The 22,322-nt window shown below is 36.4% G+C and overlaps 1 protein-coding gene across 2 annotated transcripts in view; it reads left to right on the top strand.

Annotated features, from left to right (window-relative positions):
* Window positions 1–21,878, top strand: part of SH3GLB1 (SH3 domain containing GRB2 like, endophilin B1) — a 44,180-nt gene extending 22,302 nt beyond the window's left edge. Inside the window, exons 6-11 of one of the 2 annotated variants that reach the window (XM_015143832.3) lie at window positions 1,592–1,678; window positions 3,206–3,229; window positions 7,729–7,818; window positions 8,203–8,303; window positions 15,890–16,118; window positions 16,815–21,878. In XM_015143832.3, the coding sequence (XP_014999318.1) occupies window positions 1,592–1,678; window positions 3,206–3,229; window positions 7,729–7,818; window positions 8,203–8,303; window positions 15,890–16,118; window positions 16,815–16,922 (639 nt within the window). In that variant the 3' untranslated portion in view covers window positions 16,923–21,878. 2 annotated transcript variants of the gene reach the window in all.
* Window positions 21,879–22,322: the final 444 nt, after the last annotated feature.

Raw genomic sequence — 22,322 nt, 5'->3', positions numbered from 1 at the left:
TCCCCCTTGTATTTCTCTTCCATTTACTTGAAGAAGCACTAGGAGTTTGGGTTTGCTTTTTTTTCCTTCTTTGATACATTTCCTGGTTCCTAGTTGGCAACTGAAGTGGTTAATCTAACCTTAGACTTACTTTGATTTCACATCTTTATAAATTTCCATGGATTAATTATTTTGTAACTAGTTACTCTGTCAGTAAGGTTTGGGATCTCTCCATATTGGCACTTTTTAAATAATTTACTTACTAGTTTGTGACTTTTTTTGAGTTCTATGTTTACTAGATGCTAATTTTGTACAGGGTACTCTACTGAGGAGTTCATAGATAAATGATGTAAAATATCTGCTGCTCTCAGTTCACTATATGGTATAACAGATCAAACTTTTTGATGATTTAGCCCTATCAGTAAAGAATTTCTGCTTGGATCTAATATTGCTGTTTTATCAGTTAGCATATTGAAGAATGGTAAAGCAACATCAAAGGCATTTCTCAGAAATATACCAATTAAGCAGAAAGCCAACTTTAATGTTTCACAATGAACAAAAACACAGTTTTGAAAAATAGATTGTTTATATGATAAAACATACCAGAGAAGCAAGAACAAAAATAATTACAGGTTGAGTATCCCTAATCCAAAAACCTGAAATCTGAAATGCTCTAAAATATGAAATTCTTTGAGTGCCTTTATGATGCTCAAGAGAAATGCTTATTGGAGCTTTTCACATTAGGGTTGCTCAGCCAGTAAGTATAATGCAAATCCAAAACCAGAAATTTGAAACACTTCTGGTCCCAGGCATTTCACCTAAGGGGTACAAAACTGTAATGCATTTCAATTATAAGGCACCTACATTTACTAATCCAATTTTAGTCTAATCTAAACTTAAAAATTATTTTACAGTTGTTGTAATGTTAAAGATAAAAATCAGCCGGTTTCAAAGCTCTTCGGTGTTTAGTGGTTTAGGCCTCTGTTATTTTGGGACATCCAAATTTGATGGAAAATATTTCTTTAACATCATACAGCAAACTTAAGCATTTCCACAGCAGTGTAAATCTTTAATCTGTAAACTCAATAAATTTAGAGCACCATCATATAGCCTTTAAGAACACATGTTTGAATTTAAGGTTTATTAGAAATACAAGGATTGACATGCCTTTAAGACTTCAGAGTATGCCAAGACCTGGCTGAGGCTGATTGAAAGAGAATGTGGTTGAAGGCATCATAAATTCATAAAATAGAAATGATCTTTGAATAGGAAAATTTGGGGTAGGCAGAAGGACTTTCTTAGTGAAAATTTAATAAAAATTGTAGGTAACTGACAGTTTTAAAAATGATACATTTTCCCTAAATGATTCTCATTTAAAGTCAAGCATCAACATATTTTTTTGTTTTGAAAATTTGAATATTGGGGAAAAAAATGAATAGGCACCACTATATGCAGTTTCATAGAACAATAAATGTAGTGGGGTTTTTTTAAGTAGAAAAAATATTTGATTGGCTCTTTTACTTGTTTAATGTGTTATTTATTGTGCAGAAGTAATTTGTTTCACTGTGTTCATTGGTATAATGTGTTCTTTGTCTCTTACTATGAACTTAAGCAACTAAACTCAGCTCGCCTTGAAGGAGATAACATTATGGTAAATTTCTCTTACATGCTCAACTTCCTGCATGTAAAATGGCTGAAGGTTTGTTGGCCTACTGTGTTTTCTACATCTTGAATAAAGTGCCTTCTCTTGCTATTAGCTGCATGTAAAATTTTGAAATAATTGAAACCATGTATTCATTATCTTTAACAACAAAAATATGAGGAAAAAATACTAGCTGAAGTGATACTGGAACTTTATATAGTGCCTTTTTGCACTGAGTAAAAGATGCTAATTTAAGCTGGCATTTATATTTTCACTTTTGGCAAAGAAAATTAACAAAATATACTTAAAGAAAGGTGTAAGGTAAACACTTTGACTTTGCTGCTCAGTAGCTTCAAGATTTACCTTATTTTCACCCAAACTCAACATAGAATTAATTTCTTCTGCCATTTCAGGCCAAGACAGACCCCATTAGATTAGGTACTCCTGTAACGGCCAGGCTTGTTCTCCATCCAGTGCTAACTCACTTACAAAAGTTTTGGTGGAATGGTGATAGCCTTGGGAAAGAATAGAGAATGCAGATTGTTTTATGGTATCCAATGTATATGTTGAGCTTAGTTTGAGAAAATGTTTGAACTATTAGAAGTTTTTTATTTTAGTAAAATAGAAAGTTGTAAAATCTGAACATAGCCAACAGTTGTGCACATTAGCCAATAAAAATGTATAGATATAGTGTGTTTTATTTCTAGATATATTACTTCATTAGAAGTATCAACGGATCTGCAGTACAGCTAATAAATTGGCAATTAATTGGCTGCTTTCATTCACTAGCATTAAACTAAAAGCAGGAAAGTAATAGGAAAGATTATTGTACAGAATATATAAAATGCATTTTTGTTTTTGTTTTTTTAAAAACTGTAATTACTGAAGCCCTGGCTGAATTAGGGCTTACCTTAGATAGCAAGAGAATGCATTAATGTGTTTCCATTGTCTTATCTATAGGTAAATGAAAAGGGTGAGAATATTTCAGTCATTGCTAATTTAACATATAAAGCATAGCTTTTCTTTTTGTCTCAGGTAAAAACATAATTAAAAACAATTAACAGGACTTTGTTTCATTAATCATTTGTTTTTACTATTAATGTAACCTACTTATAGTAAAATATATTTACAGCTGGTAATTTTATATTTATTATATCTCCAGCTTATTGTTTCTCTCCAAAAAGGCTATATCAGCAGCCATTAATCCTTGCTTTGCTTCATTTCCTAAAATTTTATAATTTATACTTAAATGAGAAATTCGAAATCATTTAGTCCAAATCTCTAATTTTCCAGATGAGAATACTGGAGCTAAGAAAGATTAGGTGTTCTCAATTTGGGAAAACTGTTAATTTATAGATTTAGCGTAAGATTTTAGAATTGATAGTAATGATACATATAAAAGTCATACTTACACAGTATGTTAAGCTGTACTGATTTAGTTACTACTGTGTTTAATCTATTAATATTATTCTGAAAAAGAGTATGCCATTTAAACAAGTATTTATATTTATCTATACTAAGTTGTAGAAAATAAATTCCAACTTTCATGCTCTATATTTTTCTCTAATTTTTAATGCTGGCTAGATTTGGGCAGAGGAGGTGACAAAAGTAAGTAAATTATTAAACTACAGAACTATGAAACAAGAATTTAGTTGACATTGATTCAGTAAATATTTATTGGGCAACCACCATGGGTCCAGTCACAGTCTATGTTACTATACCTTATAAAATCTGAAAATGATGGGTATGTTCAGATCTCTTTAACTAATAGAAGCTCCACCAAGCAGTTGAACAATGCTGCAGAGATGTGGTTTGCACACACACTGATAAATCTTAGATACCTGTACTAAGTGGTAATCTTACAGTTCCTTACTACAGAAGGCAGGTGAAATGCTTGTTAATTTTTTTTTATGACAATTTTTAAAATGTAAAATATAGTTAACACCATGTCCTGTATCTTCAGAGAATGGGATGTATCATATTTCGCACAAATGAATTTTTTTTTTTTTTTTTTTTTTTTTTTTGAGATGGAGTTTTGCTCTTGTCGCCCAGTCTGGAGTGCAATGGCACAATCACAGCTCACTGCAACCTCTGCCTCCTGGGTTCAACCAATGCTCCTGTCTCAGCCTCCCAAGTAGCTGGGATTACAGGTGCCTGCCACCACGCCTGGCTAATTTTTTGTATTTTTAGTAGCGACAGTTTTTTTCACCATTTTGGCCAGGCTGGTCTCGAACTCCTGAATTCAAGTGATCCACCCACCCTGGCCTCCCAAAGTGCTGGGATTACAGGCATGAGCCACCTCACCCAGCCACAAGTGAATTTTTTAGGTAACTGAAGCTTGTTCTCTCCAGCACCAAAGCTAATTTTTCTCAGTCACATTAGTTGAAAAATCTGTAAAAATGTATTTTACTGCTGCATTAAATATAGGATAGCAAGTATTTGATTTTACTATAGTTAAGGTCATTATTAACATTTATTATACTGTTAACAATTGAATTTGTTGTTTTTCAACTATGTTGTCTCTTCCCTCAGTATCAGACTTGTTTCTTGTAGAAGTTGTCTGTGACTGCTGCTAGCAGTTCTTCTGTCTGTGTTACCATTTCTAATCGTCTGTGGGCTGGGAAAGCAAGTAATTCAACAACAATTTAAGGGATAAAATTAGAAACTGTAGTACATGCAGACTTGTTTCAAATGCTTTTTGAAGTCTTCAGAAGCATTTTTCATTTCCTTCTTATGTTAGGGCCTACCAAACTCTGACATCTACATGAGGATAACACTGGGGGCTGAGGACAGGTGATGATTGTGGCCCCTGACAAGTAATAGCTTTATAAACTTTAACTTTTCTTTTCTGGCTTTGTAGGATTGATTATACAGTCTGTTTTATGCATAGGTTGTAGAGCTATTGATTCTATGACTTGGATCTCCAGTATGAAATTCTTACCTTAAGCTCTTATCCCCCTTTGTGAAGTCTGTTCATCAATTTAGTTATGGTTCCACACTGGATTCTGATTTCTTCCTGAACTTCTAGCATGAAAAGGGGCAGAGCAACACAGAAGAGAATATAGGTTGAACAAAAAACCTAGAATGTCTTCCTCTTTGGCGTAAAGATATGCCAGAAAATTTCTGGCTTGATTTTGCAGTCTCAGCAAGTTTAGGAAATAAATTGATACAATACATGGGAAGAAACTCATGAAACATATTATATACGTATATATAAAATCTAAAGAAACCTATCAAAATGGATTCGAGGGATTTTTTTCTTCTACACATGTCACTTCTGACATTTTTATAATTAAAATGTATAAATGACCGGGTGCAGCGGCTCATACCTGTAATCCCAGCACTTTGGAAGGCCGAGGGGGGCAGATCACCTGAGGTCAGGAGTTCAAGACCAGCCTGACCGGCAAGGTGAAACCCCACCTCTACTAAAAATAGAAAATTAGCCAGGCGTGGTGTCCCAGCTACTTGGAAGGCTGAGGCAGGAGAATCCCTTGAACTTGGGAGGTGGAGTTTGCAGTGAGCCGAGATCGGCCATTGCACTCCAGCCTAGGCAACAAGAGCAAAACTCTGTCTCAAAAAAATAAATAAATAAATGAAAATGTATAAATGTTAAAACTTTATATTCCTGGAGTATTTTAAGATTTTAAGCCATATGAATAGTAGACAACACTGATCAAGATAGTCACAGCAAATGCCTCAGAAGCATTACCAAAATTTATGGCTTACAGAAAACCCAATCATGATATCATGGGCCAACAGATTCTTGCCCATCTTCCAGTTACGTTTAAAAAAAACTCTTCTAGCTTACCTAACCCATGTTATGCTATCATGTAGTCTAGTAGCAGTTATTTTTAGCAGTAGAAAGTCTCTTCCCTTGAGATTTTTTAGACGACAGAATATCAGCCCTTTCTTATCTATCTTTCTAATGTGGATAATTTTCTTCCAAAGTAAATTGATTATGCTAAACCTAATTTAAATTTTTTTAGCTTCTCAGATCAATTATGAACAGTTATATATGCCAGAAGTATAGATGATTTGGGACATTTGACTATTTGAAGCCACCAAACATGCACTAAAACTTATTCCAGAAATGAGATGCATTTTTCCCTATCATCTACCCTCTCTAAATAAAGTCTAGATTGTACAGAAGGACCTCCTAAGCTTTGTAACATGGTGCCTTTCTTCATGATTAAATTTTACTCAAACCTAGAAAGCTGATCCCTCATCCTTAATGAGATCATTTGATATTTTTTATTCAGTGTACTTAGCATTAAAATATTATTTCCACTTTAGTCTCAGTCTTCCTGGTCACCTTAATCTGCTACCTAGTTTTTTTGCTTACACCTTACCTAGAAATAATGTCAACTAGTAGGATTTTTCTGCCATTTCTACTAAAGACCATTAAATCAAACCATACTTTCACAATCAAAGACCTATATGGGACTAGCCTAGTTTACTTATGAAGTGCATTTATTTTTGATTTGCTGTATTTACTTCTGTCACTCAAAGCCTTTTTGTATTCAAGCAGAACAGTAAATAGTGCATGTGTAACATTGATGTGATTGGTTTTCCTTAATGCTCTCCTTAGGAAGAACATTGCTTCTTTTTTTCTTCTGGGACTTTTTTCTACTTCATACTAGCTTCCAAATGAAGCTTACTTTGTCCCTGCTATCAAAAAACCATGGGTTCTGGTTTTAGTCAAGTAAATTCAATTTCGACTTTTGACTTACTAATTCAAGCTTATTGCCATAAGTCCAAGCTAGAGGTCAATTCTTAGTCCCCCCTGCTGGGGTTGTTGCCAGTGGGCTGTTACAGCAACTGATTATCTACTTTGCTGCTTCTTCCTTGTAGACTGGCTTACTAGGTTAACTATTGCTAACAAAGGGTGAGGAGAGGGAGATGAGGCCTGAAAGAAAAAAGTTCATACCTTGTTGTTGTTTTTTTTTTTACTTTTTATTACGTCTTGGAAATGTCATAAAGCATTTGCATAGGTGGAAAATGCTATTTGTGCTGGAGAGGTAGTCAAACATATCATTATAATGATGATGTTACCAATGATAATGCCCAGTGGGAAATAAGCTAACTATTCTGAGTAAGCTGTGAGGTTTTATTTCTCTTTCCCACTTATTAACAACCAACTCTGACTAAAGATTTGAGAAAATGTTTTTTGCCACTATTTGCTATTTTTAGATCTTGTTGATTTTTCAGTGAACTGTTTTGTCACAGCAGTAAGCCTCTTTTATCAGATGGTTGAAACCAATAGTGGCATACTATTATTTACATCTCTTCCCAGCTCCACAGTATGTGACTTCACCTTAGTAGCTGGAAATCAGCTGTGGTGGTAGTATTTATGTCATGAAAATCTGGATATGAGAGCTTTTTTTTTATTTCTTGGAGAAGAATTTAACAGCATACCACTGATTGAAGTTCAATCATAACTTAAAAAGCTTTTTAAAACCCTAGTGTATCTTAATAGATAGTATTCTGCTTAAGGCATTTTTTATGCATAGTTTGAAAAGAAAATGTAAAAGTAAGACATTTAAAATGTAGGACAAAAAATCCTTTGAATGAACCTAAAAACTGTGGTGCTAGCAACAAGTGTTTGGCAACTAAACGCAAGGTGAAAATCCTATGGCGTCACTCTAAAGTCTTTTGCATTTGAGACTGAAGACTCTTTAACTTCAAAGTAAAAACTATAGTAATAATTGAGAATTTTTTGCAGCAATATTATTTTATACTTGTAAAAGTGGTCATCTTAAAATTTTGTAAAATATTAAAATTTAGCAAAGTTGATACTAGAAAATTTATGAAAATGTCTTGACTTTCTCTTAGTAGTTTTTCTAGGCTCTTAAGAGTATATTATTAAGCTTTAGTGTAACAGATTCTTTTGAGTCAAGTACTGGAATCAGTTGTCCAGGTGGAGTAATACAGAAAAGCTAAGGTCTAGAAACCAGGGAACCATTTTAGATACAAAGCAGAATTGGGGAATTGCCAGATTATAACTTGAGGTTTGTTTGGGGCATTTTTTTTTTTAACTGTCTAAAATAAATGTGTATAAGATGGACTGAGTCTTCTGAAGAGATTCTAAAACTATATTCTTATTTAAGTCTGAACAGGAATTAAGAATAACTCAAAGTGAATTTGATCGTCAAGCAGAGATTACCAGACTTCTGCTAGAGGGAATCAGCAGTACACATGTGAGTATTCATTCATTGAAAATTCATCTGGAACAAGACTTTGGTAGTCCTAAGGCAATTTTGGGAGGAAAAACTGAACTTCTCAGTCATTCATCAAGGAAATTTAAATTGTTACTTTCCAATATATCCGAAGAAATATTTAAAATTTTTGTTTACATCTTATCACCTAGTTCTCCCACCCTCATTAAATATACAGTTGGTGTTTATTGGCTAAGCAGAGTTTGCTAGTGTACTGTTCACCAAGGCCAATCTTAATAAGCCTTGTAGTAAAACGTTAGATACTGGTGAGTCTACCTCAGTACAATATTGTGGTCTGTCTCCCCCTTGCATTTGCCATTTAAGTTGACTATAGAGATAAGAACTGACTATAATTTTCCTTCACAGGCCCATCACCTTCGCTGTCTGAATGACTTTGTAGAAGCCCAGATGACTTACTACGCACAGTGTTACCAGTATATGTTAGACCTCCAGAAACAACTGGGAAGGTGATAATTTACTTTTCACATGTAAAGAGGAGAAATTCAAATTTTTGCATATGAACTAATAGTAGGGACGAAGATTAGAGGAATTAAAAGCTCTTACTAGCTTTCTTAGAAATAGTTTCTTTTTTTTTTTAGGAAAGTCATTATCAGATTTCTGAGGTAACAGAATATTTTGAGCTCTTCTGGCACAGAGGCATGTTAACAGGGATGAGAAAAAAAAAGTGAATACCTTTTCAGTGCTGTAAGGTTAAAAGTGTTTCAAAGTTCACTTTTTTCCTGCTACTAATACTTTTTGCTATTGGTTGAGGAAGATATAATTCAATTGACAGTTACCCTTAAAGATAAACTAATTTATACTTACTCATTACTCATTTGTTTACTATATTGAAAAAAAGAAAAGTTTTAGAATATTTCGTAAGACCTCATATCTACCGATGTGATTATTTTGAGTATGATAATATACTTTAAAAGCAAAATGATAGTATGTAAAACACATAGCTCAGTCATTCATTCATCAAATATTTATTGACTGTCTGCCATGTGCCAAGCACTGTTACATATTCTGGGGTAATATCAGCAAACAAAACAGGCAAAGATGCTAGCCTTTATGGAGCTCACATTATAAGGTGACACTGAAAATAAAATAATGTTTAGGGCAAACATGGTCTCTGCTCTCGCAATACTTAGCCTAGGTAGAAATACAAAGCAAGCCATTGGTAGTCAGGCCATGTAGTTGGCAGAAAAATAGAAGGTGCCTGGTACTATGAAGGCATCTAACTGTGACTGAGGTACATCTAGCAGAGTTTCCCAGGTGAAGTTATCTTGGTAGGAATAATCTAGATGAAAAAAGGGACAGGGATGAATATTCTAAGCAAGGAAGAATATGTATATAAAAAAGCCACGAGAGAGAGAGTAGGGCAAGTTCAGGGAACTGACAGTAGTCCATTCAGGCTGGAGCATAGTGTTCAAGAATGGAATGGTAGATGAATCTAGAGGAGTTAAGCAAGGTCATACCATGAATGGCCTTTAAAGTAAGTTGTTGTAAGGAGTTTGGAATTTATATAGTGAGGAACCATTAAAACAGGGGAGCGATATGTAGCATTTGAAGGAAGAATATCAAAAAATCGTTTCAGGGGATAAGGTAAATAAAGTTACTTTGGTGTTTGTTTCTGTACATTAACACTTCAAAACTTGGCCTATAACAAAATTGGGCACATCCATGAAACCAATTTTGAACCTCAAAAATGAATTGCAGCCTAGTCATTAGTTATTTTAATACGATATACAGGAGCATTTACATATCTGTATATTTGAGGTTTTTTTAGTGGTAATATCTCAAGGCAGAACACCATTGTATCTTCACATCATTATAACTGTTTTAAGCCCAAGAAGCCTTAGTAATTTTTTCCACTTTATCCTGAAACTCTGGAAGTGCAGCATAGGGGTTGCTTATACTTGCATTCTACTTAAAGCCACCCTATGCTTAGGACTCGGCCATTTAAACAAAATCCAGTTATTACATTATTACTGCACTTTGAGATAAGCTCCAGCAATACAAAGTAAAACCAGTGCTACTATTCTAGAAGAGAAAGTCTAGCTTATCTCTCCACCCTCAATTATATTATTGCTAATGACCAATGACACTGGGGGAAGTTTTTAAGATAATACATGGAAATATTCAAATATAGAACTTCACAAATCATCCAGCTCCACACTAACACATTCAAAAGCTATTTATGAAGAACAGAACCAGATTGTATCGTTAATAGTTGCAGTAACAGTACCAACAGGTAGTAGAAGTAACTGAATAACAGCAATCACTTTGGCTGAGCCTAAGTTGTGCATAGGTGCTCTACCAGACACCTCATGTATATTATTAACTTTATAATCCTCACCACCAAATGAGGCAGGTACTATTATTATCCATATTTTAAAGATGAGAAAGCAGAAGTACTAGTCACAAGATTAGCAATTTTTTTTTTTTTTTTTTTTTTTGAGACGGAGTCTGGCTCTGTTGCCCAGGCTGGAGTGCAATGGCACGATCTCAGCTCACTGCAAGCTCCGCCTCCCGGGTTTACGCCATTCTCCTGCCTCAGCCTCCCGAGTAGCTGGGACTACAGGCGCCCGCCACCTTGCCCGGCTAGTTTTTTGTATTTTTTAGTAGAGACGGGGTTTCACCGGGTTAGCCAGGATGGTCTCGATCTTCTGACCTCGTGATCCGCCCGTCTCGGCCTCCCAAAGTGCTGGGATTACAGGCTTGAGCCACCGCGCCTGGCCGATTAGCAATTTTTTTAACAATTGGAAGGCTTTTACATATCACGCTCCAGTGGCTTAATTGACATTTTTGTAGAATGAGTAATTGGTATGATTTTTTAATGTATCAATAAAAGTTCTTAGAAGGCAAAAGTGGCCTTTCAGTTCATTTTTTAAATCTTAACTCTGCAAAATTGACATAGGTAGACTTCAGTGGCTAATCAAAGGCTAAAATCATACTAGTAGATTTGAAAGTAAAATATGTTAGAGAACTAAAAAAGCTATGTGTATACACATACTCATATAAGTAGAGCTTTTTCTTACCTTCAGAAATGTATGTATTTAATCTCTGCTGAAGAACTGAGTTCACTGACGAAGGGATACTAGGAGAGGTGGTTAAATTTTAGAGAGGAAAAGCTATATTTAAAACTATTTCTTCTTATCATTAAAACCCTTTATCCATCAGAGAAACATTTGCTTTTCATTTTTAAAATGTACTGTTCCAGATGTGGAGGATATAGTATATAAATAAAATAACCAAAATTCCTGCCTTCCTGGAATCTACATTCTATATGGAGGCAGAAGGGAGCAGAAAAGCAATATGTATATAAATTATATAGTATATTAGAAGGTGGAAATGGTGTACTGAAAAACATAGCAGGAAGCTACTTTGGTCTGAGTAGAGAAAGATGTGAGAAAGCACGCATGCAGGCATCTGAGAGATGCTCCAGGAAGAGGGTGCAGCGAATACAAAAACCCTGAGAGCGTGACATAGCTGGTATGGTCAAGGAATGGCAAGGAGGGCTTGGCTAGAGACGAATAGAGGAAATGTGGAGCCAAAACATATAGGGCTTTGACTTTGGTCTTTACTCAGAGATGAGGAGCCTTTGGAAATTTTGAGCTGAGGAGTGACATAATTTTAGGCTTTAACAGAATCATTCTGGCTGCCACATTGAGGATAGGTGTTGGGTGGAAGCTGACAGATCTGTTTCAAACTTACTGCAATAATGTAGTGAGTAATTCAGTCAGAAGTTGGCAGTGGCTTGGATCGGGGTAATTGGGGTAGATAGGATGGAAGTGGTCAGGTCCTGCGGGTGGTTTTTTTTTTTTCTTTTTTTTTTGAGACGGAGTCTCACTGTGTTGCCCAGACTCGAGTGCAATGGCACAATCTCTGCTCACTACAAGCTCCTCCTCCTCGGTTCACACCATTCTCCTGCCTCAGCCTCCCAAGTACCTGGGACTACAGGCACCCGCCACCACACCCGGCTAATTTTTTGTATTTTTGGTAGAGACAGGGTTTCACCGTGTTAGCCAGGATGGTCTCGATCTCCTGACCTCGTGATCCACCCGCCTCAGTCTCCCAATGTGCTGGGATTACAGGTGTGACTATGGGTGTATTTTAAAGTCAGAAGCATTTGCTTGACAGACTGTATGTATGTATATTGAACACAAAGATGTCAAGAATTATTGCAAGGTTTTGTTTTGTTTCATTTTGTTTTTAAGATGGAGTTTCACTCTTCCAGCCCAAGCTGGAGTGCAGTGGCGCAATATCGGCTCACTGCAACCTCTGCCTCCTGGGTTCAAGGGATTCCCCTAACTCAGCCTCCCAAGTAGCTATGATTACAGGTGTGGCCACCATACCCAGCTAATTTTTTGCATTTTTAGTAGAAAAGGGGTTTCACCATGTTAGCCAGGCTGGTCTTGAACTCCTGGCCTCAGGCAATCCACCCGCCTCAACCTCCCAAAGTGCTGGGATTATAGGCATGAGCCACCGCGCCCGTCTGCAAGTTTTTGACCTGAAGGAATGGGAGTTGTGGTTAGTTAAAATGGGGAATGCCAGAGGAGGCAAAGATCTCAGGGATGGAGGTGTGGGAAGTATGTCAGTTACATTAGAAGCCCAGTTTTAAATATGTTAAGTTTGAGATGTCTGTTAAACATTTAAGTGGAGGTATCCAATTTTAGGATATGCAGGTCGGACTTGGATTGGGGGCGGGGTGAATTAGAAAAATTAGAGAGTTGTCAGCATATCAAAGATATTTAAATCTGTGAGACTAGATAAACCCTCGTAGAAGTATAGAGAAAAGAGGAGGATCAGGGACTGAGCCCTGAAGTACTCTAGCATGGAGAGTTGAGGAACAAGGCAAGGAGGATGATAAGGAGTGAGGCAGTGAGGTAAAATGGAAACTAAGAGTATGGCCTGGAAGTCAAGTGAACATCATGTGTGAAAGTGGGAGAGAACGGTCACTGCATAGGTCAAGTGAGAGGAGGACTGGGAATTGACCATTGGATTTAGGAACATTAACGTCATTGCTAACCTTGACGAGTGGTTTTGGTGAAACAGTAGGCACAAAGTAATGTTTGTAATGTAAGAGACTGGGAGGAGAGGAATTGTGACTGTAAGTTTAGGTAGATCTTTCAAGAAGTTTTGGTGTAAAGAGGAACAGAGGAATGAGGCAGTAGCCAGAGGAGAAAGGGGTGTCTAGCAATTTTTTGCTTGTTTTTTAAGATAGAAGAAATAAGGACATGTTTGTAAGCTGATGGGAATGATACAGTAGATGGAGAAAATATGATAATGTGGGAGGGGAAAGGGAAGAATTGGTAGAGTGATATCCTAGATAGGCAAAAAGGAATGAGATTTTGTGCACATGTGGAGGAATTAACATCAGGAGCATAGACAGCTCATTAAAGAGTTTCCTGGCCGGGCACAGTGGCTCATGCCTGTAATCCCAGCACTTTGGGAGGTCAAGGTGGGCGGATCTCTTTTGGGAGGTCAAGGTGGGCGGATCTCTTGAGCTCAGGAGTTTGAGATCAGCCTGGGCAATATGGCAAAACCCTGTCTCTACAAAAAATACAAAAATTAACTCGGTGTGGAGGTGCATGCCTGTAGTCCCAGCTACTCAAGAAGCTGAGGCAAGAGAATTCTTTGCTTAAGCCCGGGAGGCAGAGGTTGCAGTGAGCCGAGATTGCACCACCGCACTACACCTGGGCAAAAGGAGTGAACTCCTGTATCAAAAAAAAAAGAGTTCCTGATTGTTCTTTTGTGGCTCACGCCTGTAATCCCAACACTTTGGGTGACCGAGGCAGGTGGATCATGAGGTCAGGGGTTCAAGACCAGCCTGACCAACATGGTAAAACCCCGTCTCTACTAAAGATACAAAAATTAGCTGGGCATGGTGGTGGGCGCCTGTAATCCCAGCTACTCAGGAGGCTGAGGCAGGAGAATCGCTTGAACCTGAGAGACAGAGGTTGCAGTGAGCCGAGATTGTGCCACTGCACTCCAGCCTGGGCAACAGAGCGAGACTCCGTCTGGGGAAAAAAAGGAAGCAAACTCATCAGCTGAGTGTAATGGTTATGGGGAGAACTGGTGAAATTTTGAGGATGGGCAAGAGGGTATGAAATAGTCATCAGGGGAATGGAAAGTGAAAATGAATGGACTAGAGAAATGTTATCATTGCCTGGTGGCATGTAGATGCACTTGAGGTTCCTAATCATAAATTGAATGTAAAACAAAGCTTTTCTGTGTTTCTCCTGTTAAAGTAGATGCATGGATACCGAGCAGGTAAATAGGTTTTTACCAAATGAGTACAATGAAGTGAGAGGCATAAGAAATGAGAGCATATGTAAGGGGTTATTATAATATGGACATGAAGGTGTTGGTAGGATCATAGACCCTGGTAGGCTTGTTGATGTGAGAGCACTTGAAAGAAAAAGGGGATGGTCAAAGAATGGGATAGTAGAAACTATTATTATTGGAAGGGTTGTGGTTACTGGAATTGGTAAGATCTAGATGTGACTGTGGGAATGGGTGGCTGAACTAAGATCAGGTATAAAGTCAACAGAAGAGTTCGAGGATCTAAGAGGCTAAAGTGTTGGAAGAACTGTCCATATGGATACTAAAGTCACCAAGAATTAAGATACAATGTCAAGTGAGCCAGGTGCTAAAATCTTCTAGAAATGAAAGTAGGGGAATGAGGCATCTTTAGGTGATTACAACAAGAGATACTGGGTATCTCTTTAAGTGATGGGAATGATACAATAGATGGAGAAAATATGTGGGAAGGAAAGATAATATGATAAAATATGATAATATAAAATATGATACTGTGGGAGGGAAAGATAATGTAGTATAGTCGAATAACATGAAGTTGAAGGATTGGCCAGAATTGTTTACAGAAAAGAGTCTAAATAACAGTGATGAAGAACATAAGACTCCTCCATTGACCTCTAGGTTCAGTGATAAAAGAGGAGTATGGGAGATAAACACTAGCACAGGAGGATGAAGGGAAGGTTTAGAGAAGAGGTTAAGGATACAGGGAATTTTACTGATGCCTGAAATGATTTCCAGATGGTATAGTGGTCATGAAGAGAAAAAGGGGACTTTTCTAGTTTAATGAATTGATTAAAACTTAACGAATTTTCGTAGATAATTTTTTAGCTTAGAAATGGTTGAATTAGAATGATGTCAGACCAGCTATTTTCTACTGTTTTCTATTTAGTATTATTGGGGAAACTAGCCTTAAAATAAACTGAAAATTCTAATTATCTTCAAATTATTTATGAGCACATTAATCACAAAAATCACTGATTTCTAATAAAAATTTTTCTAAAAAACAGAAATGAACTTGTAAAATGTGTCCTATTCTACCATTGAGTCTTCGATTTCATTGAGATAATTAGCAGTCATATTATTTGAATGTCTACCTTCTCACTGTGTGTATGTCCTTAAGGGAATAGTATCATTTCATCGTTATGTCTTCTGCTTCTCATAGTCATGCTGAACATGTAGATACAAATAAATAATATTTACATATAAATGACAAATATTTTATTTGAATAGGAAAATATGAATGGACCAGTTTATGAAAAAAGGGTTTAGTTATTCAAATATTTCTCAAAGAATTAAGTTGAAAAAGCCTCATATTTGTAGTATCTAATATTTAAGTAGTTTTTCATCAATATTTTTATTTAATAATTCATAAAGAAAAAATTAAGAAAACATTCTGATGGAAGCTTTTGGGCAGTGCTTTCAAAATAAACCATAATAAACCATCTATTTTTCCTGGGGAAAAAAATACAGCCATTAATTTTAAGTTAATATTACAAGGACAGTTTTGAAACAAACTTTCAAGGATTTATATTTGAATACCACCTGAGTTGTCTCTAGTATAATTGGCCCAAGAGGGAAAAGGAAGATAGATACACTCTGTCATTGTAGTAGTATCTGTAAATCTTTTCCAATGTGAAGTTTGGTAGAAAGTAAACAGCGCCACCAAGTGGTGGTATTAAGGAACTTTAGTCACTTGGAAATAGATAATTCACTGTTTTCTTTTCAACAGTTTTCCATCCAATTATCTTAGTAACAACAATCAGACTTCTGTGGCACCTGTACCATCAGTTTTACCAAATGCGATTGGTTCTTCCGCCATGGCTTCAACAAGTGGCCTAGTAATCACCTCTCCTTCCAACCTCAGTGACCTTAAGGAGTGTAGTGGCAGCAGAAAGGCCAGGGTTCTCTATGATTATGATGCAGCAAACAGTACTGAATTATCACTTCTGGCAGATGAGGTGAGTATTGTGGGTATGAGAAGGAAAATATATCAGGAATTGACATACCTTCTAATATTATAACAAAATGCAAATTCCTCATTAGTTATTTGGAAACAGTTTCATAGATTACAGATAGTTATATTAACATAAAATTTTAATTAATATTCTTTAATGTAATAGAATATCATAGAAATATTTAAAACTTTTAACTGCCAAATAACTTGAAGATGTATAAAACTCCCTCCAATAAAATCCTTTATCTAGGCCAGACATGGTGGCTTACACCTGTAATCTCAGCACTTTTGGAAGGCCAAGGCAGGGTGATCACTTGAGGCCAGGAGTTCGAGACCAGCCTGGGCAACATAGCGACACCTCATCTCTATAAAAAATATGAAAAATTAGCTGGGCATGGTGGTGTGCGCCTGTAGTCCCAGCTACTCAGGAGGCTAAGGTGGGAGGATCGTTTGAACACGGGAGGTCAAGGCTGCAGTGAGCCATGATCATGCTACTGCACTACAGCCTGGGCAACAGAATGAGACCCTGCCTCAAAAAAAATAGTAACAACAAGTAAATCCTTTGTTTTTCAGCACAATTGATGATAATGTTTAAAGTCCTTTTGGTGAATAATTTAAACAGATTAAATACAAATCTGATTGTTTTTCTACATGTTTATTTTTTAATGTAGTTAATGACTGGAAGTATTTTATTTTGCAGGTGATCACTGTGTTCAGTGTTGTTGGAATGGATTCAGACTGGCTGATGGGGGAAAGGGGAAACCAGAAGGGCAAGGTGCCAATTACCTACTTAGAACTGCTCAATTAAATAGGTGGACTATGGAAAGGTTACCCATCATGACATTGTATTTATATACAATTAACTCTAAATAAAGCAGGTTAAGCATCTTCCATGTTAATGTGTTAAGAGACTGAAAATAGCAGCCATCAGAAACCGGCCTTTCTGCCGATAAAGTTGCATGGTAAATATTTCATTACAGAATTCATGTTAGAGCTTTCATGCCAAGAATGTTTTCTTACAAAATTCTCTTTTTATTGAGGTTTCACTAATAAGCAGCTTCTACTTTTGAGCCTCAACTTAAAGCAGAACTGTTTTCTACTGGATTTTTCATTAACAGCAAGCTTTTTCTTTTATGTAAAATAAATCTATTGTGAATTGATATCAGTGACTCATTTATTAGGTATAATTAATAGCCAAAGAATAAAATTAGAATTTATTTTAAACTTTCGGTCTTAAAAAGAGCTGTAGGATATAAACCTCTTTTGTGAAAAGTAGAATTTTCTGAATACTTTCATAGACAAAAACGCAGTTATACTATGTTTACCTGGTTTTCCAGCAGAAATCAAATAATCAATACTATGTTTTGATGGGTTATTTTGAGAGTTGTTTGGTTTTTTAAACACTACAGAATGGTTTCTTTTAAATTTAAGAACAACTAGTTCTTGAAAAGCAATACCATATTTCTCAGATAAATTTGTTGTTAAGGTTCTAGAAAGTCTAGGACAAATTTACTTCATTAAACAAAGTTTTTAAGATTATTCAATTGGCACAATTTAATGCATAATCGGGATTGGATCCATTAATAACATACTGTGGTACAGTAAAGAGAATTTGTTCTTATTGAACAACAAATTTGTATAAAAATATGGAATGATGCAACTACATTATAAATTGTATACGAACAAAATAAATTTTGGGTCACTCCGAGCTTACTATTAAAACATTGAAAACTTATTAATGAACACAGGCTATCTTGATGAGGATCTCTGGTTATGAAACACATACTAATGAAATTATTAGTGACACATTGGAAGCTAGAAAATTGCTGTTTGGGCCATTGCTATAAATCAGCAAATTGGCAGATTTTTTCCATGGTAAGATTTCTGTTCTCATTCATTCATTCAACAAACATTTGTTGAGGGCCAGATACTGTGCTGGTCAACTGGGGATATTATCCTGAACAATATGCACACAATTCTTGCCCCCGCAGAGCTTAAAGACCATTAAAGGATACAGAAACTTAAACAAGCAATTGTCCTATAATAGGATTAGTGTTGTGATGGGGAAGATACAGGGTACTGTATTTGGGAGTCACATAACTCCAATTTTGGGAGTGGGAGATGGTTTGGGGAAGAACTGGTCCAGATAAAGAGATGTGTAACCAAGACAGCATAGCACATTCTGTCAACTAAAGTAATTTACTCTAACTTAAGCATGAAGTACAGAAGTATAGTTCGTTTATTGAGGGAATGTTAAGCTATTAAAATGATACTTTTTGGTACTTTAAAAAAAATGAACACTTAAACACCATTTTAAAATTTTGTGTTAAGAGCTCCTAATAAGAGCTTGGTAAACATGTTGACAATTTAACTCACAGTCTCAACTTTAAAAGTAGTTGTTACCCTTTTATTTCTGTGTCATGAGACAAATTCTTCTGCAGCAGTGTTATAGTTGTACAAGATGTTTTGACTCACTCTGAATTGCCATATTCTTAAACCCTCAAAAGCTGCTCAAGCTGGTCAGTTTTCTATAAAACCAAGTAAATGAAATTTTCTCTCCCTTGAGAAAGGAAGTTCTGCAGCCTAGAGTACCATCTATTATGTTCTATAAGTCCAGATTTAGGCTTTGAAAGATCATACCAAAACTTCAGGTTGACTTAAACAGCAACTGTAAATTAGGTTTATGGGAAATATAGTAATACAGGGGAAAGAATATCGGCAATGGAGTGAAATGGTCCTGGGTTCAAATCCAGTCTTCCTCACATACTGTGCTTTTTAAGCTTCAACTCAGATGTGTAACTGCCTTTTCCTTACCAGTAAAATGAGGACAATAATTATGACACCCTAGAGTGGTTGTGAAGATTAAATAGCAAATGTTATCTTGTATTTCAGGTGCTTTTTAGGGAAAGTCTTGGCACATAGTAAACACATCCTGTAAATACCAGTTTCCCCTTCTTAGCCGCTGTGGCACTCTGACCTACCAAGTCTATAGGTCTTGCATATCGCTGTGTACCGGAGATACCTCTTTTACATCTGGGCTCTGTTTACTCTCTCTCAGTCCTATCCTCCACCCTCTTTAAATCAGACCCCAAGTTTAACCTTCCCACAGTCAGTATAAATCATTTTTCAGAACTTTCAGCTTTGCATCAAGTGAAAGTTGATTTTAATTACCCAGTAATGTACAGAAGCCCTCAATAATGTTAAGCTTCAAAGGCTTCTGGTACATTTGTCTACCACAGAACTACCACAATATATGTGCTTGTTCTTAGGTTTATTGCTTTTTATTTTAATGGGGTTTGGTTGTTTGGGTTTTATTTTGGTTTTGGCTTAACGTCAAGTTTAGTTTTTACTCAAGTAAAGGCCTGTGAAGTTTCTTAGGCGTGGAAGAAAAAGCTTGGAAAGCCTATTAATTCATGGTGCAATTCAGAATTGTTTAAGTTCTGTGCCACTGAGCTTAATCTAAAAGTATAGTGACATGTAAAGCATGCACATATGAATGAAAAACTAAAATAATTGTAGGCTCTTCTACAAATGGAAAAAAAAGATTGGATTGTGTCTACCTTTTTCCTCAAAGTAATCTAACCTAAAAGGTCATGGTGTTAAAACTTTTTATGGTGCTAATCAGAAAAGTTCATGTTACAAGAAATCGGGTCTCAAAAATGGGAATGTGCCTCCTCACTCTGCGTCACATGGGAAATAAATCCTGAGGCCAGGATCACCAGTGGGGTAGAGCCATCTTCGTAGTCTCTTGGTATCCTCCCCCTGAACAAAGAACAAAGTGAGACTGGGAAGCTAGTGTTGGGAAAACATTTCTGTGGTAAATTGTGGAGTAGAGAAGACAATGGAGGGCAAGGCAAAAACCCACAGACTTGTTTACCGATAGAGGCCCCACTCACCTCCATGCTGACAGAATTCTGGAAAAATTCCTTCCCTATATCCCAAACACCTGAAATTTTGAAATATTGCCCTACTATATAGCACTTTAAGCCTCGATGAGGTGCCGTAATGGAGAGAGAGCTTCATAGCTTAGCCTCTAGCCAACTTTACCTCAGGACCTCTGGATAAGATGAAGTGGCTTTTACCTCATGTGAGTCTCAAATGCTGGAGAGGGAGTTCCACAACCACCCATGCCTTTTCTCCCATATTATGCTCATTAGAAAGTCTACTCAGGGCTGGGTGCAGTGGTTCATGCCTGTAATCCCAGCACTTTGGAGGCTGAGGCGAGTGGATCACCTGAGGTCAGGAGTTCGAGACCAGCCTGGCCAACATGGGGAAATCCTGTCTCTACTAAAAATACAAAAATTAGCCAGGCGTGGTGGCATGCACCTGTAATTCCAGCTACTTGGGAGGCTGAAGCAGGAGAATCATTCGAACCCCAGAGGCAGAGGCTGCAGTGAGCCAAGATTGTGCCACTGTACTCCAACCTGGGCGATAGAGTAAGACTCTGTCTCAAGGAAAAACTAAAAAGAAAAAAAGTCTACTCAATAGAGCAGTGATTCGCAAAGTGCGAGACCCCAGACCGGCACTATTGGCATCTCCTGGAGACTTGTTTAAAATGCTAATTATTATTTTCAAGAACTTTCTACCTTCATTTGTACTTTTTTGTTTTCAAGGGCTCATAGAATTAGTCTTCCATGTGACAGCTTTTTAAATATTTTAAGACAAAAACTGAGTCTTCTAATCTTAATTGTGTTCTAGCAGTAGTCATTGTAATTATAGTTATTTTTATAATTTATTTTTTAGTGTATATCTATCACTCTGGAATGTAGGTTCCCTGAGATAAAAACTAATTCTTTTTATGCCAGTTACATTCCCAACTCTTAGCACAAGACCTAGGACATAGTATGAACTCAATAAATATTTGTTGAATGAAAGAAAAATGCAAATTTTTAAGCCTTTTCAGAGACCTACTGAATCAAACTCTGAGAGTGGAGCCCAGCAATCTGTTGTAAAAGCTATTTGAGTAATACTGTTGCACTCTAAAGCTTGAGAACCACTGCAATAGAACTAAGAGAACATGCATTTCACCTTTAGGCCTATTCTCTGACATCACTTGAAAAATCCGCTCTGCCTTCTGTAACCGTTACCAACAACATTGTCCTGTCCATGTAGGGGAAACTTCTGGGCTATATTACAAGTGGGTATGAAGGTATAAGGATATACACAGTGGGAAGTATTGCTTAGAATGCCAGTACTTGTTTGCTGTGGAAGGTTTCTAGGAATGGATTGCTTAATCTAAGCACTACCACCGTCCACGTTTTCACTTAACACAGTGCCTTTTAATTGGTGACTAACATCAAAACACCTTAACAAACCGTTAAAACAGTATCAGAAACCACGTGTACATCCCTGTGCCTCTTAGATTGCTAAGTTCTGCTCTCGTTCTTACTTCAAAGGACACTTTTTAAAGAATTGTTAATGCTTTTTTATAATACAAGTCATAGCCATGTTGGCAAAAAGAAGAAAGATTTGGTGAGAAAGAAAAATCACTGAAAATTCCATCATCCAGGGAGAACCACTGTTATTTAAGTATATGGCCTTCCAGACTTTTCTGTGCATTTATAGATTTTTTTAATGGGATCAAAGTGTACATACTGTTTTGTAACTTTTTTTCACTCAACAATACCATGACTGTCTTGCTGTATCAAGTATATTTCTACATCTCTTAATGGCTGCATGATATTCCATCGTATGTGCCACATTTTATTAAACTACTGTTGAATTTTTAGGTTTCCAACTTTCATTAATAAAGTGCTTTAAAGAACATTGTCTTGATAAATCTCATATGTGTTCATATTTTCTGAAGATAAATACTTTGAAGTGGAATTGCTAGTGAAGAGGGTATGCCAGTTTTTAAAAGCTTTTGTTACTGCCATGTTGCCCCCTAGAAAACTTTAAGCAATTTATACTTTTATCAGCAGTATATGAGAGAATACGGTTTCTTTTGGAGGGCTTCCAACTAGAATGTTCTTGGAGTCTTTGGTTTAAAAATAAAGGGTAAGAGGGAGATTAAAAGATCCTGCAAAATTAAAAGACCAGTCTTAAATTTTTCTTAAATTATGATATTTACTGTTCTTCTCTCTTTATCATATATTTTGTGTTACTTTGGAAATGTTTGTAGTACTAGTTGCCTCTTGCTTTTATTCAGTCTCCTGGAAGCATTATTACCTTTCTGATGCTTGCAGAGACAGTAGAAGAATAATCTTAA

This window comes from Macaca mulatta, chromosome 1 (assembly GCF_049350105.2).
Source record: "Macaca mulatta isolate MMU2019108-1 chromosome 1, T2T-MMU8v2.0, whole genome shotgun sequence".
Taxonomy (NCBI): Eukaryota; Metazoa; Chordata; class Mammalia; order Primates; family Cercopithecidae; genus Macaca; species Macaca mulatta.
The sequence above is the reverse complement of the archived record's forward strand: the minus strand, read 5'-3'. Positions and strand labels throughout refer to the sequence as shown.